General features: G+C 49.3%; 2 protein-coding genes across 2 annotated transcripts in view; one reads left to right on the plus strand and one right to left on the minus strand.

Moving 5' to 3' along the window:
• The window catches only part of CAPZB (capping actin protein of muscle Z-line subunit beta), a 96,933-nt gene that overhangs the window by 59,073 nt on the left and 12,222 nt on the right, over positions 1-25,638 (minus strand). The window lies entirely within an intron of this gene.
• LOC308675894 (MICOS complex subunit MIC10-like) lies at positions 9,047-24,924 on the plus strand. Its single transcript, XM_081341516.1, has 4 exons — positions 9,047-9,167; positions 19,926-19,973; positions 22,572-22,681; positions 24,666-24,924. Exons 1-4 carry the CDS (start codon positions 9,101-9,103, stop codon positions 24,672-24,674), a joined length of 234 nt encoding a protein of 77 aa, XP_081197642.1. The 5' UTR covers positions 9,047-9,100; the 3' UTR covers positions 24,675-24,924.

Below are 25,638 nucleotides of genomic sequence, written 5' to 3' on the forward strand. Positions count from 1 at the left end.
CTGATTGTTATTGCTATTGTTAATAATAATAATTGATGATTTATTTTATTTTATTTTTTATTTTAATTCCATTTATATCCCGGCCTTCTCCGAAGACTCAGGGCGTTCTTACAAGCTTAGCAGTAGCCTTCATTCTATGTATATGCCTGCTTATTAGGGCTAATAATAATGATAATTATTATAATAATGATAATTATTATAATTATCTTTAATGAATAAAAGTTGATAATAATAATTAATAATAATAATAATAAGTGATAATGTTGGAAGGGAGGTCATCTAGTCCAATCCCTATATCATTTCAGACAAAAACTTCCCGTGTTGGAGCATTCACGGCTTCTGGTGGCAGGCTGTTCCACTGGTTAATTGTTCTAACAGTCAGGAAGTTTCTCCTTAATTCCAGGTTGCTTCTCTGCTTGATGAGTTTCCATCCGTTGGTACACACTTCCCTCCATGTAGATGCGGTTCCATTGAGGACCCCACGCTGAGCACGGCCGGTCAGCCAGCTACGAATCCATCTGGTGGTGATGCTGTCTAACCCGCATTTTTCTATCTTATTGAGTAGAAGGTTGTGATCTACTTTATCAAATGCCTCACTGAAGTCCAAGTAAATTATATCCACAGCATTCCTCTCCTCTACTGATTTTGTCACTTGGTCAAAGAATGCAATAAGATTGGTCTGGCACGATCTGTTTTTGACAAACCCATCTTGGCTTTTGGTAATGACTTTGTTTGCCTTTAGGTGTTTCATTGCTTGATTATCTTTTCCAGAATCGTCCCAAGTATGAATTGGATTCCACGTTTAATCATTTCCCGCCATTCCTCCAGTAGCTGGACTACAATTCCCATGCACCAGCCTACGCTTCTTGGCTCCCATCAATCTGCAGAAACCGAAAGTTGATTTCTCCCTGCCAAAACTGTAGAGCAGCTTCTCAAACTTGGCAACTTGGAGGTGTGCGGACTTCAACTCCCAAAATTCCCCGGCCAGCCAAGTCGAAGCCCACACGCCTCAAAGTTGGCAAGTTTGAGAAACTGCCGCAGAGTGAAGGGCGAGAAGCACAAATGAAGGCCCCTTTTGGGGGGAAGCATGCCAAACGAAGCATAACCTGCACTCAAGATGGACTGGATCCCCTTCGCATGTTCGGTGACCTCAGCTCTTCCCCTGCCAGAGGTGAACCACGCTACCTTTTCCGACGGGAGTCACCATTTCCTGACACAAGATGCTCTTGGTTTGGAAGCCAAACCACCAGTTGGAAATTCGTGGAGGAATCCATTCCCTCTTTTCCATCACTGCAAATACACAGGAGAGCCGGGAATTCAGGGTGATTCCTGGTACCCCAAATTCACCTTTTGCAACTAATGACATCTCCCTTATGGAGACCCCATAGGCAAACGGGCAAAGTCCTTCCATTGCCTTTTTCTCCTGCTTCGATTTCACTCCTTCCTGGAGTTGATGAGTTTCTTATATTTGAATTTTTCTAATCGCCAGGGTTCCCTGGCTGAGGTTCTTTATGCCTCCTGTGATAATAAATGCCACCTAATTTCAGAAGAGAGGGACACAGTGGCTCAGTGGGTTAGGACGCTGAGCTTGTCGATCAGAAGGTCGGCAGTTTGGCGGGTCGAATCCCGAGTGCCGCGTAGCAGGGGGAGCGCCTGTTACTCGTCCCAGCTTCTGCCAACCTAGCAGTTCGAAAGCACGTAAAAAATGCAAGTAGAAAAATAGGGACCGCTACGGTGGGAAGGTAACAGTGTTCCGTGTGCCTTTGGCGTCTAGTCATGCCGGCCACATGACCACGGAGACGTCCTCGGACAAGCGCTGGCGCTTCGGCTTTGAAACGGAGATGAGCACTGGCCCCCTAGAGTTGGAAACGACTAGCACGCGCGTGCGGGGGAAACTTTACCTTTTTAATTTCAGAATGGCTACAATTTTTCAGGCTTCCTTCCCTTCAATTCACCTTTCTGGCAGGTTGCTAAGGCACATTTCAAAGGAAATAGGATTCCACTGTCCATGGGGTTTTCATGGCAAAGATACTGGAGTGGGTTGCCATTTCCTTCTCCAGTCAATCACGTTTTGTCAGAACTCTCTGCTATGACCTGTCCATCTTGGGTGGCCCTGCACGGCATAGCTCATAGCTTCATTGAACTGCGCAAGCCCCTTCGCCACAACAAGGCAGTATGAGAAGGAAGGACTCACTGGAGAAGAGCCTAATGCTGGGGAAGATCGAGGGCAAGAGAAGAAGGGGACGACAGAGAAGGAGGTGGCTGGATGGAGTCCCTGAAGCAGGAGGCGTGAGCCTAAATGGACTCCAGAAGATGGTAGAGGACAGGAAGGCCTGGAGGAACGTTGTCCAGGGGGTCGCGATGGATCGGACACGACTTCGCAACTAACCAGGATTCCACAGCCAGTTAAGACTCATTTCCTTACATTTCAGCAATCGCATCAGAGGCACTCCGGAGACGCTAATACCCAGGCAGGAGTACGCAGGGTGTTTGGGGTTAACCGACTCCTATAATGAGGTTGGGCACCTTGTAAAAGCTTGTTCTCAAAATTGCAATGATCTATGACCAGGGTTAGGGTTAGGGTTAGGGTCATCCGACAGTCTCAAAAAGAATCCTCAGCGATATTGAATTAAAATTGCCAAAATGTTCTCGACGCCACATATTTCAATCAGACGTGATGCGTTTTACTTTAGGTTGAAACCTGGTTTCTGCTCCTAAATTGGAACCTGTACTTGAACTGTACTCTGCCTTTTAGGATGAAGGGAAAAAAAAATCTCCATCGAGTGGCTTTCGAGTGGCTTAAACCATCATGAATAAAAATAATACGTCGCGTCTTATTAAATGCAACAAATTTCCAGGGCTCTACCTGGTAGGGCAATTTAGGAAAGAACCAAGTGCATGGGTTCCTCCTTGCATTCTCCCAATGGGTGTTTTATAGTGTGCTGTGTGAACCCAACCGAACGATGCTTATCCAGCAATTCTTGGCTAAAGAAAACGGGGCTTGATGCGATGTGCAGAGGCTGCCTACGTAAGCCATCTGAGCATGTTTGCAAGCATATGCTTTGAATCCTCTCTAGGCGAGGCTTTGGAGTCCGCCCTCCGCTCAACCTAGCAAATGTAATCATTTAAAACACAGCCTTCCTATAAACAGTTGCGGACAAGCAGCTGGTCCTCATTTCAAACTACTTCCCTCAGGCTGAGAGTACAAACATTTTTTGGCCCGTGAACTTAATGCAAATATTTGGGGTAAAGGCAGAAGAAAAAAGGCACAACTCAAAAGCAGCTGTTTGATCTTTTTTTCTTTTTTATAGCGAATCAAACCGCCCATCATTTGTCTCTCCACGGGTAACAGAAAATACTCTTTCCTTGAACTACAGATTTGTGGGGGGGGGGATAATGAGTTCAGAAAGGAGTACTAAGGGGATGACTTATCCTTCAAAAACTCAATGCACATGTTTCTGAATTAAAATTGCATCTGGCCATGACTAAACTGAGCTCTTAGGCTGCCTTGATGTCCAAATTCACATTCAAATTATGCTCTAGGAATTTGGCAGGTTACGTTCCATCTTGCTTTTTCAATGAATTGTTTTAAGCATTGCAGAACATCTCACCTCTTAAGCGAGCTGGAGAAAAAAACGAACTTAAAAAACATCTTAAAGAAACTTTCAACTATGTGCATAGAACATGGCATATATATTTATTTATATGGCATATATATTTATTTATATTTATTTCCTGTTTCAGCCTAACTGAAGGCCATTGACAGGCAGTAGTCACAACAGTGACAGCTCACATTTGTGTAAATTTTAGATTGCAATCTAAAATTTACATACATATATATATATGTAGATTTTTGATCATTCGGGTTTTTCCCCACGTAGAATTGGAGGTATCAGGGCAACATTTCGACAAAATTTTCATCCGTCATCCTCAGGCTGGTGACTTCAGCTTCGTTCTTCTGGGAGAAGTGTGTGAATACAGAAAACAAATATATATATATATATATATATATATATATATATATATATATATATATATATATATGTGTGTGTGTGTGTGTGTGTGTGTGTGTGTGTGTGTGTATGTATATGTATGTATATGTATATATGTTAAGTGTTTGTTAAGTATTTAGAATACCTTGCTAGGCCCCAAACATGGGGCAAATCTTATTCCCTGTTTCAGCCTAACCCAAGGCCATGCACAGGCTGTAGTCACACAGTGACAGCTCATATTTGTGTAAATTTTTTGGATTGCTTTAATTTAATTTAAATCCCTTTAATTCTTTGTTAGCAATCCAAAATGTATGTATGTATGTATGTATGTGTGTGTGTGTGTGTGTGTGTGTATATATATATATATATATATATATATATATATATATATATGTGTGTGTGTGTGTGTGTGTGTGTGTGTGTATGTGTGTGTGTGTGTCAAATGCTTGTTAACTATTTTTTAGATTACCTTGCTAGGCCCCAAACATGGGACAAATCTTTATTTCCTGTGTCAGCCTAACCTGAAGGCCATCGACAGGCAGTAGTCATACCGGTGACAGCTCATATTTGTGTAAATTTTAAATTGCTAACAAAGAATTAAGGGAGACTGATATGCATTTCAAACTTATTAGTTTTCATATATATATATATATACACACAGAGAGAAAAAGAGAGCAAGCAAGGTTTATTTTATCAGAGCCCTAAAGAAAAGGGGCAGCGTTGTGTGTCATGGCGCCGAAACAAAAGAAAGGTTAGCTTGACAGCTGAACGCCTTTACAAAGCTGCATCCATATGTCTTTAATCAGGGGTATTTGGGATCGCATTGTCAGTGACAATATGCCCTTTCCTAAGGCTTAGCTAAGTAAAAATGGATTTATTTATTTATTGATTTCTAGCAAGGCTTCCTTTCCTTTAAGAGCAGCGGAAAGCATTCAACAAAAAGACAGAGATGTTTTGCATTCTTTTAAGGGTTTTCAAAGCCTGTCAGATGTGCGTCACATCTTTCTTGATTTGCCCACCCTACGCACACACACACACACACACACACACACTCCCAAAAAAACCCACCCCTGAACGGTTCAACCAGTGAAGCAAACGGAAGGAAAAGCAGAATGGAACAAGGTTTCCAGGACATTTCCCAGGCACATCATGGCCATTTAAGGAGATTTCTGTGCGGTGCATCAGATAGTAAAGAGTTTTATGTTCCTTCGTGACAAGTTTGTATAAATGAAATCAAAGGAGGATGAAGAAGAAAGGGGGAAAGCAACGACAGAGGAGATACTTGGTGGTTGTTTTGTTTTTGTTTTTTCTTGGCAGAAATAGCTGACTTTATTCTAACAATTTAAATGCTGTGCATTTCTTATTTCATAGGGTACATTTCAGCTGGTGGAAAAGCTCCACGCTGTCATGGCTGTGTCTCCTATTCCTATCCAAGGTTCATGAGTTGACAGCCTGACACTAGCAATGGTGGGGAGGGGGAGAGGTGACAATTGGACTGGAAGCAAGAAGGGGAGGATGGAAGCCCAGCTGAGTCTTCTGAGAAGGTCCAGCCAGCCAAGGTCAAGTAAAGATATGCAGAGCTGGGAACAAGCACCTCTTTCCTAAACAATATACAAGCACTTCATTGCACGGGGAAACCTCAGATTCAGCTTAAGCTACCTCTGTAACCATTTAAGCTTCAGTAAAGCATTGTTGTTGTTGTCAGCTGCGATGTCCGACCCATCGCGACCCTATGGACAACGTTCCTCCAGGCCTTCCTGTCCTCTACCATCTTCTGGAGTCCATTTAAGCTCACGCCTACTGCTTCAGTAACTCCATCCAGCCACCTCATTCTCTGTCGTCCCCTTCTTCTCTTGCCCTCAACCTTTCCCAGCATGAGGCTCTTCTCCAGTGAGTCCTTCCTTCTCATTAGGTGGCCGAAATATTTGAGTTTTAGCTTCAGGATCTGGCCTTCTAAAGAGCAGTCAGGATTGATCTCCTCTAGGACTGACCGGTTTGATCACCTTGCAGTCCAAGGGACTCGCAGGAGTCTTCTCCAGCACCATAGCTCAAAAGCCTCAATTCTTTGGCGCTCAGCCTTTCTTATGGTCCAACTTTCACAGCCGTACATTGCAACTGGGAAGACCATAGCCTTGACTATACGCACTTTTGTTGCAGGGTGATGTCTCTGCTTTTTAGTGTGCCATCTAGAATTGCCATGGCTTTCCTCCCCAGGAGCAAGCATGTTTTAATTTCTTGGCTGCAGTCCCCGTCTGCAGTGATCTTCGAGCCCCAGAAAATAAAATCTGTCACTACCTCCATTTCTTCCACATCTATTTGACAGGAATTGAGAGGGCTGGATGCCACGATCTTGGTTTTCTTAATGTTGAGTTTCAAGCCCACTTTTGCACTCTCCTTCTTCACCCGCAACAAGAGGCTCTTTAGTTCTTCTTCACTTTCTGCCATTAGAATGGTATCATCTGCATATCTTAGGCTGTTGATATTTCTCCCAGCAATCTTAATTCCGACTTTTGATTCATCATCCCCTGCACATGTGTGCTAGTCATTTCCAACTTAGGGGCCGGTGCTCATCTCCGTTTCAAAGCCGAAGAGCCAGCGCTTGTCCGAGGACTTCTCCGTGGTCATGTGGCCGGCATGACTAGACGCCAAAGGCACACGGAACACCGTAGTGGTCCCTATTTTTCTACTTGCATTTTTACGTGCTTTTGAACTGCTAGGTTGGCAGAAGCTGGGACGAGTAACAGGCGCTCACTCTGTTACGCGGCACTCGGGATTCGACCCGCCAAACTGCCGACCTTCTGATCGACAAGCTCAGCGTCCTAACCCACTGAGCCACACCGCATCCCTTCAGTAAAGTATACTCTTGGCAAAAAACAAATGGAGTCTTTCTTTTCTAGATGACTGAGTGGGACAGTTCAGACATGCTGTTGGAACCGAAAGAGGGACGCCCCAAGCTGAATATGTGGCTGCAAATCCAACAGATTTTGCTGTATCCAGCAATTTAGGGTTCACAGGGAAGAAAGAAAAGCAAGACTATTATCTCGGAATGTGAAAATTCCCTTTTTGCTTTTCCTGGCTAGTCCATGTTGAATTTCTCCCACCTTCCTTTAAATCCATTTAAGCCAGCCAGAATCTTTTATGTAATTCAGGCTCGGCGTTATGAAAAGTGCTTGTAAAACCTGTGTAATGTGGGGCGTCCCATAATAAATGTCTACAATTACATTGGATGAGTTTTAACTGCTGGCCTATCTGTTATCAACACAAAATCCCACTGACCTTTGCGTGGCTTTTCTTCCTCCATTAACCTTTATCCCAAGGGGTAGGAAATGCTTAATGGGAAATGTTTCCAACTCCTGGACAAAAAAGACAAGAAAAAAAATCACTTTTTATGAAAGGAAAAAGGGAGAGGTTGAGCACGGGAGAGAAAAGGCAGACCTTGGAAACAATCTGACGGAAAATTTTCTCTGAAACAAAAATGTGATATGCTGGGGAATTTATCCCTCCCCGCTATTAAAAAGTCAAGGTAAGTTCAGGATAATATCATCCATTTTTCATAATGAAGATGACATGATCAGGCTTCCACAGGGCTGTCAAATAATCAAAGAAAAATAGCAATTCTGGCTGGGTTTTTTTTTCCTTTCACAGCGAGCAGCCTGATCTGTACAAATCTGTGCGGGTTTTCTTTCGTAGCAGGGAGAAAACTGCACGTTTATAAGTGTAACTTAGGTTGGCAGAAGCTGTGACGAGTAACAGTACCTTCCCACCATAGTGGTCCCTATTTTTCTACTTGCATTTTTACGTGCTTTCGAACTGCTAGGTTGGCAGAAGCTGGGAGGAGTAACAGGCGCTCCACTCTGTTACGCGGCACTCGGGATTCGGCCCGCCAAACTGCCGACCTTCTGATCGACAAGCTCGGCGTCCTAACCCACTGAGCCACCGCGTCCCTTTATTAACATTACTAGCTCTCAAATACCAGTGTGTGGTCTTACCCACGTTGGTGCTTTTATTATTATTTTTTAAAGAAGTAAATTTAACCTTCAAACACGCTTTCTCCTAAAAGCTGAAAGATGGCAGTAATTAGATGTAGGAGCAGTGAAAAATCTTTTCCGATTTATTGGATAACTGTGGGCACTTTGTACTTAAAGTTACTTTCATTCCTACCCTATGAGAAGGAACATCTCAAAAGCACAGCCAAAGTATCACCATCCTTGATTATTTGTTCTAAAATCACGATCTTTCAGACTCAGCCAATGGTGGTTTGGCAGAAACCCCATGGTTTCATTTCACTGAAGCTGTGTTTGTGTGTGTGTATGTGTGTGTGTGTGTGTGTGTCCGTGTGTCCCAACCTCAGCCTCATTAAGCTGGGTGGACTTCAACTCCCAGAATTCCCCAGCCAAGATCAATGGATTTCAGCTCCCAGAACTAATGCTGGCTGGGGAATTCTGGGAGTTGAAGTCCACCCAAGAAACACTGACCCAAGAGGCAGGGATCGGTCTGGGGAGGGGGAGCTTATTCCCAGCTCTTTCTCACACTTTCAGAAATGTCACCATTAAAATTAGCAAAGGGTCGTCAAACTTGGCCCTTTTATGACTTGTGGACTTCAACTCCCAGAATTCCTCAGCCAGGCTGAGGAATTCTGGGAGTTGATGTCCACAAATCATAAAAGGGCCAAGTTTGAAGACCCCTGGATTATAGAAAGCAGGATCAAAGTGGTCAATATGATACAATATAATAATATAATCAATAAACTAATAAATCAAAAGATCCAGGAAGGTCTGCACCCCCCAGAAGAGGGGGATGCCAAAGGATTTCCCCGTCTTAGGCTGGCCCTGCCTGCCTTTCGGGCCTACTTTGCCCAAGGTCAACATGGGCACCAGGTTGCCAGGGGTACCCTCGGTTGCCCTTGGCAACAGACGCGCCCGGAAGCGGGACGGAGAAAAAAGGAAAACCAAAAGCGCCCTCTGAAATTTCCCCCTCCCCGCCTCATCCTTTCAAGCTCTCGCGAGGTCGGCTGGGTTTGCGACGGAGCGGACGGAGCTCTCGCGAGGCTTTCGCCCGGGGGAGGCGGGAGGACTCTTGACTGACAGCGGAGGCGGGTAGCGGCCAAGATGGCGTCGGAGGGCGATCTAGGGAGGAAATGGGACCGTTGTCTGGCTGACTCCGCCGTCAAGCTGGGTGAGGGGACTGGGGGGGGGGAGGGGAGGGGGCAGGAGGCAGGGGAGGGGGCAGCAAGGGGGGGAGGCCTGGTCTGGGGCTGACCCCTTTCTCCCTGACCTTGCAATGGGGCAGCCTCCCCCCCATTCCCCCGCTTGCATTGCATGCTTTTCAAAATGCATTTTTTGCAAAAAGGTGGAAGCTCCTTTGCGGAAGCCCTGGAATGGGGAGGGGGGGGACGGCTGCGCCCCACTTTGCAAAAGATATTTAAAAAGCCGTTTGCAACACACACACACACACACACACACACACACACATACACACACACACCACCACCACCAGAGGCTGCTCAGGATGGGCTTTTTACGTGGGAAATAGGGGTGCACATCATCTCCCTCTGGGAGGTGGGGGGGGGGTTGTGTGTCTCCAGGCTGAGCCCTTGCAAAACCTCTGCCCCTTCCTCCATTTGGGACCGCATTCTGAGCAGGGTCCCCCCACCCCAAAAAAAGCCCTTTTTAGCCTCACCCTTTTTGCTAAAAAAAAAAGGCTTCCTGACGGTCTGCAATATTTAAAAAAAAAACACGTGTGAGCACAAAAATATAGTAACAATCTGCTTTTCAAATTCAGGCGTCTCCAATGTTAACTGTTAGTTAGTTAGTTATTTGATTGATTTATTTACACACACACACACACACACATACATACATACATACATACATATATAACTAACTAACAACAGTTAACATTGGAGACGCCTGAATTTATATATATACATATAAATATACATACATACATATACATACATACATACATATATATATATACACACACAGACACACACACACACACACATATATACATACACACACACATACCGCCCTTCTCTCGAGGGACTCAGGGCAGTGTACAGGGCAATGAAAATAGAACATACAAAAGTTCAAAATAAATTAAATTAAATTTAGCCCCAAACAGAATAAAATTAAATTAGGAATTTAAAACCCCAATCCCTCAGTCCAGGCCGGCAAGCTCGAATAACCAGGTTTTCAGGTCGCGGCGAAAAGAGCGAAGGTCGGTTATGGCTTTTATCCTGTCTTTTTTTATAAATAACCCAAGGAAGCAAACGTACCCAATACTCCTCCTTCCTCCTACGTTCCCAAAACAACAGCCCTGTGGAGCTGGGTTGGGCTGAGAGAGAGAGAATAAGAGAGAGTCTGCCCCAGTCACCCAGCCAATGTTTAGATGATTTTAGGGATTTTAGCTGTTATTGTTATTTGCTGACATATGAAGTATGTTTACGTGAAAAAAGCATGAAACCTACCTAGTGGTTAAAGGGTTTAGTTATTTTCCTCTGCTTGGTGTGTGTTTGTCCAAACAGCCACAGGTAGTCCTTGACTTATGACCACAGGGGAGCCCCAGATTTCTAACCCAAAGTGAGACGGTTGTGAGTTTTGCCCATTTTGTGACCTTGCCACGATTCTGAAGTGACTCTCTGCGCTTATTAAGGGAATCGCGTGGTCCTCAAGCGAATCTGGCTTCCCCATTGACTTTGCTGGTCAGGAGGTCGCAAACATCTCATCACCTGAACCCGGGACACTGAAACCGTCACAAATACGAACCAGTTGCCAAGCGTCTGACCACGTGGCCGTGGGGGATGCAGCAGCAGTTGTAAATGTGGAAAACAATCCTCGCTTTTTTTCGGCGCCGTTGTAACTTTGAACGGTCACTGAATGAAAGGTTGCAGGTGGAGAACTGCCTGTGGATAAGGAAGAACGCTGTTGAAAAATGTAGTATGCCTGCTTAAGGCAGTTGTCTAATAGAGGAACAGTTCACACACACACACACACACAAAATATATTTTATGATGCCTTTCTGTCAAATGACTTTAATTGCACGTAAAAAACTTGAATAATCAAGAGACGGGCTGTGTCTCCTGCTCACTGTCTATGGAGATTCTCCGTCATCCAACGTCATAGTTACCCATGATTAAGGCGAAGGAAGCTGTTCCCAACGTTTCCGGCTTTGCAGACCTGCAAGCACACGTGGCTCCATTTGAGCAAACAGCCAGCATGCCACTCACTTAAGTGGAGCACGCACCCTCGCCCGCTGTTTGTGCAAGTGAGGACGTGCGCACGCGAGCACTCGCTGGCCATTTCCGTGGCCTGGTTGCAAACCCCTCCCAGCCCACGAGTGGGCTATGGCCCACAGATTGGGGGGACCCCTGGTATAGACCTATTTGTAGGAGAGAGCTGCCTCAGCTTAAACCCACCCAGTTGAGTCCTAGCGGAGGCAGAATGAAACATGACGAACCAGGAATAGGTGTGACAACTCTCTGTTCCACGTGTCGGCAGTGGGCTGGGCTGGCTTGAGTAAATTATAGAGCTGTGATGCTCAGGGAATAGATCAGGGGTAGGCAACCTTGGCTCTTTTATGACTCGTGGACTTCAACTCCCAGAATTCCTGGGAGTTAGGATGCTGAGCTTGTTGATTAGATGGTCGGCAGTTTGGCGGGTCGAATCCCGAGTGCCATGTAACAGTGAGCACCTGTTACTCATCCCAGCTTCTGCCAACCTAGCAGTTCGAAAGCACATAAAAATGCAAGTAGAAAAATAGGGACCACGACGGTGGGAAGGGAACAGCGTTCCGTGCGCCTTTGGCGTCTAGTCATGCCGGCCACATGACCACGGAGACGTCCTCGGAGAAGCGCTGGCTCTTCGGCTTTGAAACGGAGATGAGCACCGGCCCCTAGAGTCGGAAACAACTAGCACGCGTGTGCGGGGGAACCTTTACCTTTTATCTGGCATTTAGTTTAACGGGGGGTGTGTGTCTTCCAACTTGGCCTTTTTAGGACTTGTGGACTTCAACTCCCAGAATTCCTCAGCCAGCATGCCTGGCTGGGGAATTCTGGGAGTCGAAGTCCACAAGTCCCTAAGAGGGCCAAGTTTAAAGTCCCCCCCCTCCCGAGTTAAACTACTTTCTCAGTGGGAACGTTTGAAGGCCGCATGGCAAAATCTTATTCTGGATGGACCGAGAGGAAAATGCCGAAAGGAGCTGAAATATTAATGGCTTCACGCCCAAACGCCGAACCGTTCTGAAAGTTAACGGGCCAAAATCACTTCTTGACTCCACCTCCATCTCTCTTCCCTCGCTTTCTTAGCCTCGCCCATCTCTGGCATTCTCCTTTTAAAGTTTAAATCCCAGCCTCGAAATTCCCCTGACTCCCAGGCCTCCAAGCAGTCACATTCCTGCAGGAAATGTTTACAAAACACAGGGCCGCAAAGATGCTCCTCCAGCCAACCTGCGCCTCTCCTTGACTCCTCCCCGTGCACCTCGCCTCGCTTGCCCCTCGCCGCCAGGAGCCGGGGAGATGGGTTGGGCACGAAAACCCTTTGGAAGGAAATTGTGCCTAGGGTGGTGCCCCGGGCGCCCAGACCGCCGTCTTCGAGTTGGCAGGCATCGCAAAGCTTCTATCTGCAAGCCAACACCTTCTTCCCACAGTTTCTTGAGTTTCGTATTATAAAACTTGTTTATCTGCAATTGGGGTGTGGGGTGGGTGGGTGGGTGGGTGGGAGCGGGGCGGGGTGGGGGAAAAAGGCACACGGGCCGCTTTGAATTGCAAATCACTCGGTATCTGATTGACGCGGGGTAATTGCAATTTTGTCTGGCTCTCTCCTGTGCAAGTAATCATTAGACATTAAGCAGAACAGGTGGAGGAGGCAGGCTGGGTGAGAACAAAGCTTGATGTAGGGCAGGGGTAGGCAACCTCGGCTCTTTTATTTATTTATTTTTATTTTTATTTTTATTACATTTATATACCGCCCTTTCCCGAAGGACTCAGGGCGGTTTACAGGGTGATTAAAAAAACCAAGATACAAAAGTTAAAAACAAATTTTAAAAAAAGTTATATTTGTCCCTGCATAAATAAAACCCCAGTTAAAATAAGATTATAACTCGTGGACTTCAACTCCCAGAATTCCTGAATTCTGGGAGTTGAAGTCCAGGAGTAGTCATAAAAGAGCCAAGGTTGCCTACCCCTGATATAGGGGATCCAGGATCTAAAGAGAACAGGGTTCCCCGATTCGGGCTGGGGGAGACCACGGGGGCAGATTTGAAAACGTGAAGACACGCCGGAGGTCCGTTCGCAGCCCTTTTAGTAACGTGCCAGCTGCGGGTTTTTGTCAAAATGCCACTTGCCCTCCTCTCTGCCTGCCTGCCTGCCTTCCCACCTGGGTGCCAAGGCTCGCCTAACCTTACTTGCTGACCTTTGACCTTTCCCGCAGGCTGGTGGCATATGGGTAAACCAAATCACGACAGGGAAAAGCTGCCGGGGGCTTCGTTCTTGGTTTCCGTCCTCGATAGAAGAGATTTTTTTATTTTATTTTTTTAATAACTCCAAGAAACGGGATTGGCCAAGAAGCTGGTAGACGCCAAGGCAGGTGTTCATGGACCACCGGTACCCCTTTGGCTGCTACTTGTGCCCGCCGCGCGCCCACCGCCAAGCAGCTTCCCATGAGTCAGAAGAATCTTGCTTAAGCAGACAGGGAGAAATTATCTGGTGTGTGATCCGGTAAGCCCACAGGAGACATGAATAATTGCTCTCGATAGGCAATTCTTGGCGAGGCAACCCCGTCAGTTTAACCTGGCGTAACCTGCCGAGCTTCGCCGTGTCCTCGCCTCAACCGCGCTTCTGCTGAAATCCCTGGGCTTGTTTTGAAGAGCAGGTTCCCCGTTGCGTAACCGGCACGCCTGCCTTTTTTTTTTTCCCCAGCCAAAGCCTTGCCAAAAGGTGCCCGGCAGGAAATTCTCAGCGCCCACTGATTTGGCCTGGCATCATGTTTAGGCACAAGGGTTTTGGCCCCCGGTTACAAACGGGAGCGATATGCTGATTGCAGCTGTACCCGGCAATTAATGCGTGCGTGCAGGGTGCCAGGGGTGCAGTTGCAGAGCTAAGCACAAACCAGCGTCGCCCTGTTGGGCGAGTAATTCCTAAGCCCTCCTCGCACTCAAAAGAGTGTCTGGGGAACGTCAGGTGCCGCCCTTCGCTGACGCCAAAGCAAGGCGGAATCGATCCTTCGGATCGAGATATTAACACAGGAAGAGGAAAAAATTATCCTTTGACCTCCATTTGGTGGCTCAGTCCCAGGGCTCTCGTTTTTTCTGTGCCAAGTTCCCCCAAGCTCAAATCCAGAGAGACGGAGGCGGCTTTAACCTGGCGTCGAATCCTTGCGATGTTGGGGGTGGGAGGAGACAGGCAGAAAAGACCCTCCCCAGCCTCATTTCCTGCAGCGGGGAAAAAGAGGGAACGGACCCGACGCCCGTCGATTCTGCTGCCAGGCAATACATGGCACATTTGGGCATTGCCAGCCTGAACCTCGACCTCGCCAGGTTGGGCAAGAGTGCCCTTTTGGCTGTTGCCAGCCTCTGCTTATCTCAGCCCGCTTGGCCACGTCTCTTCCAAACGCTCTTAACGCCTTACGGGAACACGCATGATTCAGGTTTCATTTGCATCCAAGACGGTGTCACGCGCTGGAGTCCGTGGCTCGTCTGCATCTGCCCGCCGCTGGGCCTGGGAGAGTCGCAGTTGCAGCGCACCGTGTGACTTGACGAGTGCAGCGATTCACAGCGGCGGCGAGAAGGGTGATAAAATGGAGCCAGTTCACGTGATCAGTGCTTTGCTGACGTTGGGCGCGGTGACGGTCGCACGGCGAGGACTCCCGTCGTCGTAAGCGTGAGAAACGGCCCTGGAGTCGCTTTTTCTCAGCGGCCTTGTAACTTTTGACAGAGATGACAGGTAGTCCTCGGCTTAACGGCCGCAACTGAGCCCGAAATTTATGTCGCTAAGTGAGAGACATTGGCTAAGTTGAGTTTGGCCCCGTTTCACGGCCTTCCCGGTGGTTAAGTGAAATCGCTGCAGTTGTTCAGTTAGGAACCCTGGTTGGTAAGCGAGCCTTGATTTCCCGTCGACTTTGTTCGCTAGAAGGTCGCAAAAGGGGAATCACGTGACCGTCGTAAGCATGAACCGGTTGCCAAGAGTCTGAATTTTGATGAGAGAGAGAGAGACTGTGAGTGGGTATCTGCAACGGTTGTTAAGTGTGGGGGGCGAAACGATCATAAGTCACTTGTTTCAGGGCCGTCACTAAACTGTTGTAACTCTCCTGCTTGAGCAGGGGGCTGGACTAGATGACCTCCGAGATCCCTTTCCAGCTCTGTTTTGTTCAATATTCCATTTTCGCGCCGGAACTTTGCCCGAGTCTCTCTCTGCCAGTAAGGTAGCCTCTCTTTCCCCCCCCCCACCCCCAAATGCCTTGCTAGCTCTGTGGTTGAGAGATTGGGGTGGGGGCACCCCTCTCTTCCTGAGCTGGAGGATCTGGGCTGGTTAGTTAAAGGTCCTGCACGTAACCTATCAGCCACTGCTGGCCTTGGGTCCCCTTTTCGGGAAGATGAGGCGGTTTTTCAGATTCTGGGGCACCTGGCGGACCAACTGTTAACGACTGTGTGTGTGTTTTTCCAGGAACCCTTTACTGGCCGGGCAGCTGCGAATCCTGCAAGTCCTTTAAAACTTTGATTCGGCGGGGGGCGGGGGGGAAGCGTGGCTTCTGATTTTTCAAGCCTCCTCCTCCTCCTCCTCCTCCTCCTCCTCCTCCTCCTCTCTTCTTCTTCTTCTTCTTCTTCTTCTTCTTCTCTGTAAACCAGCAAGTGCTGAGTTTCAGAGAAGGAGGGGTGGGGGAGAAAGAGAGAGAGAGAAAAAAAATAAGAATAAGTTGGAAGGGACCTCGGAGGTCATCTAGTCCAACCCCCTACTCAGGCAGGAAACCCTATGCCATTTCAGACAAATGGCTGTCCAGTCTCCTCTTAAAAACTTCCAGTGTTGGAGCACTCACAACTTCTGGAGGCAGGTTGTTCCACTGGTTAGTTGTTCTCACTGTCAGGAAATTTCTCCTTAGTTCTAGGTTGCTTCTCTCCTTGAGGAGTTTCCATCCGTTACTTCTTGTCCTGCCCTCAGGCGCTTTGGAGCATAGCTTGACTCCCTCTTCTTTGGGGCAGCCCCTGAGATACTGGAAGGCTATCATGTCCACCCTGGTCCTTCTCTTCATTAAACTAGACATTCCCAACTCTTCCTTATATGTTTTAGCCTCCAGTCCCCCAATCATCTTTGTTGCTCTTCTCTGTACTCTTTCTAGAGTCTCGACGTCTTTTTTACATCTAGGTGACCAAAACTGTATGTAGTATTCCAAGTGTGGCCTTACCAAGGCATTGTAAAGTGGTAGTAGTACTTCACTTGATCTTGATTCTATCCCTCTGTTAATGCAGCCGAGCACTGTGTTGGCTGTTTTGGCAGCTGCAGCACACCGCTGGCTCCTATTTAAGGGATTGTCCACATGTTCCTTCCCCCACCATTCCCTGGAGGCCTTTGTAGCTGGGGGTGGCGGGTGGGGAGGGGGGGTCCCTAAAGCCCCCCCCCCCCGCTGCTTCTCGGCCCTCTTGTTTTGTTTGCAAGCGAAACCTTTCATCTTTTATTGTCGCAAAGTCCAAAAGGCTGGCCTGGAGGTGCAAAGTTTAGTGGAAACATCTGTCCTAGTTGTTTGGCTGATTTCCCCCCCCCCACACACACACACATACACACACACACACATATACACTCCCAGTGTTCAAATAAGCGGCTGTCTTGTGCGGAAATGGAGGCATCCAAAGCAGGGCCTCGGCCGGTGGGGTTCCCTGGCCTCCTCTTTCCGAGGCCTCCTCGCTTGCCAGCTTGTCTGCCTTCTCCTCTTCCTCCCACAGGGCCACGGGCTCTTTTGCGGAATATTTCTGGAGTTGCACTTGGTGCAATTGTCCCTCCAGCTCTTCCCAAAAAGGCTGGAGCAGGATAATAATAATAATAATAATAATAATAATAATAATAATAATAATAATAATAATAATAATAATAATAATAATAATAAATAAGTAATACTACTAATACTAATAGTAATAATAGTAATACTACTACTAATACTACTAATACTAATAATACTAATAATAGTAATACTAATACTAATAATAATAATAATAATAATAATAATAATAATATTTATATACCGCCCTTCTCCCGAAGGACTCAGGGCGGTGAACAGGGCAAACCTATAAAAATGCAAGAATACAAATATTAAAAAAAGATTAAACAAGGTGCCCAGAACTAACAACCATAAGTTAAAATGCACTAAAACAATATTAAAATCCAAACCCATCACCCATCAGGCCAGGCCGGCTTGTTCGAACAAGTAGGTCTTCAGATCGCGTCGGAAGGAGCGAAGGTCGGGCGCCATCCGGAGCTCAACCGGCAAACGGTTCCACAAATCCGGCGCGCCCAGGGAGGATCCCTGCTGTTTCCTTGGCGGTGCTCAGCCCAAGAGCACAAGAGTCCCCATCTTCGGCTGCCGCGGGAGACCCGGAAGGCTTGCCAATCACGAGGTCCCTTCCCCAGCCAAGATAAAAAGGAATTTTTGCAATTGTGAACCTGCCTGCCTTTCTTCCCCCCCCCCCTCCCCCAGGGAGAGAGGAGGGTGTTAAGATGGGTTAGGGTCACTGACCCAAAGACTTAAGCTAGGAACGGGGTCAGAAGTAAACCTGCGCGTGCCCACGCCTCGTGTGGCTCCTGTCCTATTTGCCACATATCCTCCAGCTCCTCCAAAATATTTTCCATCTTCCTTTTCCATCACACCCAAATAACAACAACTCTTTTTTTTCGTCCTTTCCACCTGCTCGTTCGAAACCGTTAGAAATCTGAAGATCACCCAAAGGAAGACTGTGTTGCAGAAAGGACTCCATAGCCCAGCCTTCCCAGCACTGGGCCTTTTTTTTTCTTTTTCTTCCAGAGGCACTGGGGTTTCCAATCCCATCGTCCCCAGTCAGTAGGGCCACTGAAGCCCAGTCTTCTGGTTTGGAGCAGATGTGTTTTGAAAAAAACATTTCATTTAGCGGCGGGGGAACGAAACAAAATGCCGTTATTTATCCGGACACCCATCTTTATTCCATTTATTCCATTTATATCCCGCCCTTCTCCGAAGACTCAGGGCAGCTTACAAGCTTAGCATCAGCCTTCATTCTATGTATATGCCTGCTTATTACGGCTTTCACACACCCCCCCCAAGCAGCATTATTACAAAGTCAGCTTAATTGCCCCCAACAATCTGGGTCCTCATCTTAAAACAACTCTGGGTCCTCATCTTAAAACAACTCTGGGTCCTCATCTTAAAACAACTCTGGGTTCTCATCTTAAAACAACTCTGCGTGGCTCACAAAGTGTTGTGGGGCTGTAAGTTTAAAACCAGCGTCGTTAAGCCAGGATTGTCCCCACAAACGCCTGGCGGTGCCCGTCCGGCCCTTGCCATAATTATCTTCCTGAATTCCACCGATCGCTCTCCCAAAATGGGCCAGACCAGGTGAATGCCAAACGTTCGATTGATCCCCACAGATGGTGGATGGTTTTTAAACAGCACAAACTCTTCACACACACACACACACACACACACACACAGTCCGGCACCAGCTGCTCCATCTGGAAACGGTGATAAGTAAAGGATCGGATTTGCTCTGTTTGGCTGCCAAACCCGAATCCTGCCTGCCTTTGGGTTTGGCGGCCCGTCGCCCAGATGTGCAGGGACAGCAAGCTTTCCAAACGGGACCGGCACAGCTGGAATCCCAGGGGTTGCAGTGCGGTACAACTGCCAGGAGGGCCCCCGCCTTGCGGGAGGTTGTTGAGTTTGTCTCACGACGACAAAAACCAAGCTGGATCTTTTCCAACGCCGGAGCATCCCCCAAAGAAGAATCAGTCCTCGGGTGCACATCTGCCCAACGCCAGCCGGCTTTTTCCTCTCTCTCTCTCTCTCTCTTGACGGGAGGAGTCCAGCCTTTCGCCAGCCAGATGTGTAGTAGGACCACAACTCACATCCTTCCCAACCAGCCCGGGGCCGTGCAGTCCAACCGCATCTGGAAACAGCCTGTGAGCTGTGAAGACTCGATTGTTTTCATCGCATCTCCGTCCCGTTGGCGCTGCCCGAAAGCCGCAGAGAGTCCCTGAGCGTGGGCAGAGAGCCGCGCCGCTCTCTGCAGCTTCGGGCCTGCCTTTTTTTTCGTCCTCCCCTCCTTTGGGTGGGGTGAGATGGGGCGACAGCATCTTGCGAAGCAAGATTGATTTTGTGCTTTAGATCGTAAAGCCGCCCTGAGTCTTCGGAGAAGGGCGGGATATAAATGGGATTAAAATAAAAAAATAAATAGAAAATTGGTGAAATTGGTGAAACAGCTGGCACCTCCTGGCCAGCCTTTTAACTTCCTAGCAAGAAGAGGCGAAAGGTCTTCCTTGCCAGGGAAATCAACGCAAGAAAAACTAAAGGGCAGGGGGGGTGGGATTTGCATCAGCAGATTTTTGGGGAGGGGGGGCGTGCTCCGTCACTGCCCCAGAAGGGGAAGAGGGAGCAGTTGGAGATGTTTTGCAGGGAGATGGGGAGGAAGGGTGCAGTTGTGAACAAGGAACACACACAAACACACACACACCCCGGGATGGCACTTTCTGAGGCATCAGGCTTGCTGGCACCCACCGTAACTGGTTGAGGTCCTCCTGCATGAAAGAAGGCAGCTGGGGTGGGGTGGGGGGTCTTGTGCGAAGGGTGGGGAAGGGGGCAAAGGACCTTCCTTTCAAGGAGTCCAGGGTCCGCTTGCCTGGAAGGCGAAACCCTCCCCTGGATGAAGGCTGGTGGGAAGCCAACCGCCTGCCTTAAAGCCTTCCTCCTCTCTCCTTTTCAGCTGCGGGATTTGGCCTGGGCGTGGTCTTCTCCGTGGTCTTCTTCAAAAGTGAGTGAGAGAGTTGTCTTCTTTTTTTTTTTTTCTTCTTTCTCCTCCTTCTTCCTCTTCTTCTCCTCCTCTTCTTCTTCTTCCTCTTCTCTTTCTTCTTCTTCCTCTTCCTCTTCTTTCTTCTCTTCTTCTCCTTCTTCCTCTTCCTCTTCTCCTCCTCCTTCTTCCTTCTTCCTTCTTCTCCTCTTCCTCCTCCTCCTCCTTCTTTCTTCCTCTTCTCCTTCTTTCTTCCTCTTCTCCTCCTTCCTTCTTCTCCTCCTCCTCCTTTTTCTCCTTCCTCTTCCCTTCCTCCTCCTTCTTCTCCTCCTCCTCCTCCTTTTCCTCCTTCTCCTCTTCTTCCTTCTTCTTCTCCTCTTCTTCTTCCTCTTCCTCTTCTCCTCTTTCTTCTTCTTTCTTCTCCTTCTCCTTTCTTCTCCTCCTCCTTCTCTTTCTTCTTCTTCTCTTCTTCCTCTTCTCCTTTCTTCTTCCTTCTTTCTTCTTCTCTCTCTTCTTCCTCTTCTTTCTTCTTCTTCTCTTTCTTCTCCTTCTCTTTCTTCTTCTCCTTCTCCTCTTTCTTCTCCTTCTCCTCTTTCTTCTCCTTCTCCTCTTTCTTCTTCTCCTTCTCCTCCTCCTCCTCCTCCGAGGGGTCCAGACTTTTTCTTCCGCGTTTCATCCTGCTTTTCTTTCCGGCCCTCGGACCAGGGCCTATGGCTGGGCAAGGGGTCAGCCCCCGCCACCTTTGCCCTCCGAGGCACGGGCACCCCACTGCCCCTTCCTCGGGGGGGATCCAGCCGGAGGTCTTACCCTCCTCCTGGCCACCATTTTGCGGGATCAGCCCTTGTCAGGCGGGGTTGTGTGTCTCCCGGGCTTCACCTCCGCCCTTTGTTTAGGCTTGCAAGATTGGCGTCGCCTACGGTGGGTAGGAATCTGGTGAGAAAATAAATGGAGGCGGTTTTTGCGGAGGAGAGAAACTGGGCGCGTATCTTGCTCCAGGCGCTTGGTGTGCTTCGGATGGCTTATGCGAACAAGTGCGAGGAAATGCTTAAACCTCGCTGGTTACAGGCACGTGGTAGTGCCGAGTGGCGAGCAGACTTGGCAAAGGCCTTGATCAACACCTGGCCTTCTACCCTAGCATGCACCCAGGGCAGCTAACCGGGTTTCGATGTTTTTAAAAACAAACCCCGAATCTCAAGTGAGGAAAGCTAATATTAAAACGAACAAGTGAGTAAAATCCGGTCAGAGAGATGCACTGCAGGATGACGAGAGTTGGAAGGGACCTTGGAAGTCTTCTAGTCCAACCCTCCTGCTCAAGCAGGAAACCCTACACCATTGCAGACAAATGGCTGTCCAGTCTCTTCTTAAAAACTTCCACTGTTGGAGCACCCACAACTTCTAGTGGCAGGTTGTTCCACTGGTTAATTGTTCTCACTGTCAGGAAGTTTCTCCTTAGTTCCAGGTTGCTTCTCTCCTTGGTTAGTTTCCATCCGTTGCTTCTCGTCCTGCCTTCGGGCGCTTTGGAGAATAGCTTGACTCCCTCTTCTTTGGGGCAGCCCCTGAGATACTGGAAGGCTGCTATCCTGTCACCCCTGGTCCTTCTCTTCATTAAACTAGACCTACCCAATTCTAGCAACCATTCCTTATATATTTTAGCCTCTGGTCCCCTGATCCTCTTTGTTGCTCTTCTCTGCCCTCTTTCTAGAGTCTCAGGATCTTTTTTGTACTGTGGCCATCAAAACTGGATGCAGCGTAGTCTTACCAAGGCCTTATAAAGTGGTATTAACACTTTACACAATGCGTCTCAAGGCCAAGAGAGTGAGGCACCTCAAGGCAACATAGACTCCCTGATTTTGCCTTGCTGGGCTCTCTCCCTCTCTCTTTTCCTCTCCCTCCCTCCCTCTCTCCCTATTCCTATCTCTCCCTCTCCTTTCTCTCTCTCCCTCTTCCTATCTCCCTCTCCTTCTCCTCCTTTCTCCCTCTTCCTATCTCCTCCCTCCTTTCCCCCTCTCTCTCCCTCTCCTTTCTCCCTCTCCCTCTCCTTTCTCCCTCTCCTTTCTTCCTCTCTCTCCTCCTTTCTCCCTCTCCCTATCTCCCTCTCTCTCTCTCTCCCTCTCCTTTCTCCCTCTCCCTATCCCTCTTCCTCTTCCTCTCCTCCTTTCTCCCTCTCCCTCTCCCCCTCTCCTCCTTTCTCCCTCTCTCTCCTCCCTCTTCCTCTCTCCCTTTCCTCCTTTCTTCCTCTCTCCCTCTCCTTTCTTCCTCTCTCCCTTTCCTTTCTCCCTCTCCCCCTCCTTTCTTTCTCCCTCCCTCTCCTTTCTCCCTCTCCCTCTCTCCCTCCCTCTCCTCCTCTCCCTCCCTTTCTCCCTCTCCTGCTCCCTCTCCCTTTTTCCCTCTCCCTGTCCTTCCTTTCTCCCTTTCCTTCTCTCCCTCTCCTCCTTTCTCCCTCTCTCCCTCTCCCTTTCCTTCTCTCCCTCTCCCTCTCCTTCTTTCCCCCTCTCTCCCTCTCCTCCTTTTTCCCTCTCTCTCTCCCTCTCCCTATCTCTCCCTTTCCTCCTTTCTCCCTCTCCCTGTCTCTGCCCTTCCCCTTTGCAGCCTGCGTTCCCTACTGTTTCCCTTTCCTTTCAGGAAAGACCTGGCCGCTCGCTTTCGGCTCAGGAATGGGGCTCGGCATGGCGTACTCAAACTGCCAACACGACTTCCAATCTCCTTACCTTCTCCACGGGAGATTCATCAAGGTGAGTCTCCGCCAGGCCCCTCACGCCGGGGGCTAGCAGCAGCAGCAGCTCCCAACCTCATGAGCAAATTCTCGGAAACGGAGGCCGCCTCGCTGGACTTTCTAACTCAGACGCCCGGCAGACGCCCACCGCCCGGCCAACGTCCACCGGGGGATCCCTGCGTGTCCCTGGTGCCTTCCTAAACTCCGCCACCCAAGTTTACCTGCAAGAGAAGACGACAAGAAAAGAGTGGGCTGGGGCTGAATAAATCCAGGGAAGGGCCGTGGTGGCGCAGTGGTTAGAAGGCGGTACTGCAGGCTAATTCTGCCCGCAGTTCGATCCTGACCGGCTCAAACTTGACTCAGCCTTCCGTCCTTCTGAGGTCGGTCAAATGAGGACCCAGATTATTGGGGGGGGGCGGGGGGCAACAGGCTGAGCCTGTGAACCGCTCAGAGGGGGCTGTAAAGCACCGTGAAGTGGTATATAAGACTAAATGCTACTGCTGTTGCTGTAGCTGATCGGATGTTGCATTAAGAGCCGTGGTGGCGCAGTGGTTAGAAGGCAGCATTGCAGGCTGACTCTGCCCACTGCCAGCAGTTCGATCCTAACCAGCTCAAGGTTGACTCAGCCTTCCGTCCTTCCGAGGTCGGTAAAACGAAGACCCGGATTGTTGGGGGGCAACAGGCTGAGCCTGTGAACCGCTTAGAGGGGGCTGTAAAGCCCTGTGAAGCGGTATATAAGTCTAAATGCTACTGCTGTTGCTGTAGCTCAGACATGTCAAACACCAGACCTGGGGGCCAGATCCGGCCCGCGAAGTGTTTTCATGCGGCCTGCGAAGCCATCCTGGAAACAGTGAGGGAACGGCCCCCACTGCCTTGGCCCTGGCCCAGAGACCCTCCTTCTGCCAGAGACCCTCAGATCTGTCCCACTCCTGCCCAGGCCCCCATAGGCACCCTTGATGCGAACGATGTAGAGCTGGCCACACCCACCCAGTAGGCCATACGCACTCTAGCCACACCCACCCAGTAGGCCACGTCCACCCAGGCCATACCCACCCGGCCCCCTGAGGGCAACCACAATGCTGATGCGGCCCTCGATGAAATTGAGTTTGACACCCCTGCTGTAGCTGATCAGATGTTGCGTTAAGAGCCGTGGTGGCGCAGTGGTTAGAAGGCAGCATTGCAGGCTAACTCTGCCCATTGCCAGCAGTTCAATCCTAACCAGCTCAAGGTTGACTCAGCCTTCCGTCCTTCCGAGGTCGGTAAAACGAGGACCCGGATTGTTGGGGGGCAACAGGCTGAGCCTGTAAACCGCTTAGAAGGGGCTACAAAGCTACAAAGTCTTGAGTGCTATTGCTGCTGGTTCGGGGTCCAGCCCTTGGCAAACCACATCCCGGGGGTGGGGGTGGGGAAGCACACCCATCTTGTCCGTGTTGTGCTCCGATTTGGCATCGCAAGAAAAGGCGACTGGTTTCTATTGTCTGCCGAGCGGGATCCGGAGATAAAAAGATGCAAACTCCGGAGTGGGGTGGGAGGTCTGCAATCTGGAAACCTAGAAACGGCTTTGGGCTTCCCCCCCCCTTCCTCTCCCCTCAGCCTGGCTTCTCTCTTATTGATCCATCCCATCCCACCTCGGCTTCATTGTTCCTTCTCGTCTGCCCCTAATTAATTCTTCTCTTTCCCACCCACCCCCACCCACCCCCGCTCCTGGTGCAAGAGAGACCTTTCCCTTCTGGAAACATCTGTGGGGCAGCTGAGTAGGGAAGATGGAGGGGGAGCATTGCCCCCCCACCTGGGTTTTGGTGGTGGTGGGGGGTTTGTGGAACTGATCAGTTCTGCTTCCTGCTTTTCCCCCCCCCCCACCCGCTCCCAAGGGCAGGAAAGGGTCTTGGCCCCACATCGGGAGACCTCCACCACGTCAGGGTTGAGCAACGCCGCTTTGGGTGTGTGTGTGTGGGTGTGGGTGTCCTTGCAGGTGTTAACACAGGTTGCGTTTTCCTCCACAGGAGCAGTGATGGGGTCCTGACCTTCCTGTGGCAAAGCAGCGGAGACCCCCTCGGCCGCCGCCTCCTCCCCGTGGGGAGAGATGGGCATCCCGGAGACCCTACGGACTTGCAGGCTGCCCCTCTTCCGGGGGGGGGCAGCCACCGCCACTACCACCAGGCCTCCAAGCAAATCCGATTTTTGTATCTTCTTTAGGGAACAGCGGGGAAAGGTGCCGTTGCGGTAATGGCAATAAAACTGGCAAAGCGGTGATGATCATCTCTGTGTGCGTGCGTGTGTGTGTGAGCGCATGCGAGCCCCTCCGCCCACTGTGTGTGTCAAACAAACAACGTGTGTGGGAAAGGCATTCCTGTTCCAGCTCACAGCTGCAACCACCTGCCTGCCTGCCGCCTCTGCCGGGCAGGAGGAGCAGCCCGCCCGTTCCTCTCCCTGCTCCGAGTTGTAAGACTTTGTGTTTCTCTTGCAAAAGCCTTCCTACCCCGGGGATCTCGCCCCCTTCCACGCAAGAGCGGGGGAGTGGAGAGGACCCACGCGCCCGTGCTGCTCCGCCTGGCCCTTGAGCCCTCCGGCCAGGCGCCCGCGAGAGGCGGCGCCAGGCTGGTGTTGGGGCGCAAGAGGTGGCCGGGACGGTTTGTCCTCGGGATCTGAGAAAAGGATTGAGTAGATCCGGGTTGGAATCTGCCTATGTTCAGAGTTAAGAGGATGAAGCACTGGTAAATCGTAATCCGAAGTCTTCTCTAGCCGAGCATTCCCCCACTTCACGGTGGCCAGGTAGCTCTGCCTCTGGGAAAGTCACGACCAGATCTCTGCTTTTAAGGTAGACTGCTCTTGTAGAGGATGTTCTGCAGATAAAAAGTCGATTTCTGAGCTTTGGCTGCTGTAAGCAGTTTTTCTATTCTGGCTTTCTAGCGCCCGTTAGCAGGCGTCGCAAAGGGGATGTCTTCCGTTCCTCAGCACTGGGTCTCATCCAGTCAA

This window comes from Vipera berus (assembly GCF_964194415.1).
Source record: "Vipera berus genome assembly, chromosome: 17".
NCBI classification, from domain to species: Eukaryota; Metazoa; Chordata; class Lepidosauria; order Squamata; family Viperidae; genus Vipera; species Vipera berus.

What these genes read in the sequence shown, in the direction of transcription:
- LOC308675894 (XM_081341516.1), top strand. Translation starts at nt 9,101, where the DNA reads ATGGCGTCGGAGGGCGATCTAGGGAGGAAATGGGACCGTTGTCTGGCT. An exon ending in TGACTCCGCCGTCAAGCTGG is followed by an intron (nt 9,168 to 19,925) that starts GTGAGGGGACTG and finishes TCTCCTTTTCAG; the next exon opens with CTGCGGGATTTGGCCTGGGC. An exon ending in CTCCGTGGTCTTCTTCAAAA is followed by an intron (nt 19,974 to 22,571) that starts GTGAGTGAGAGA and finishes CTTTCCTTTCAG; the next exon opens with GAAAGACCTGGCCGCTCGCT.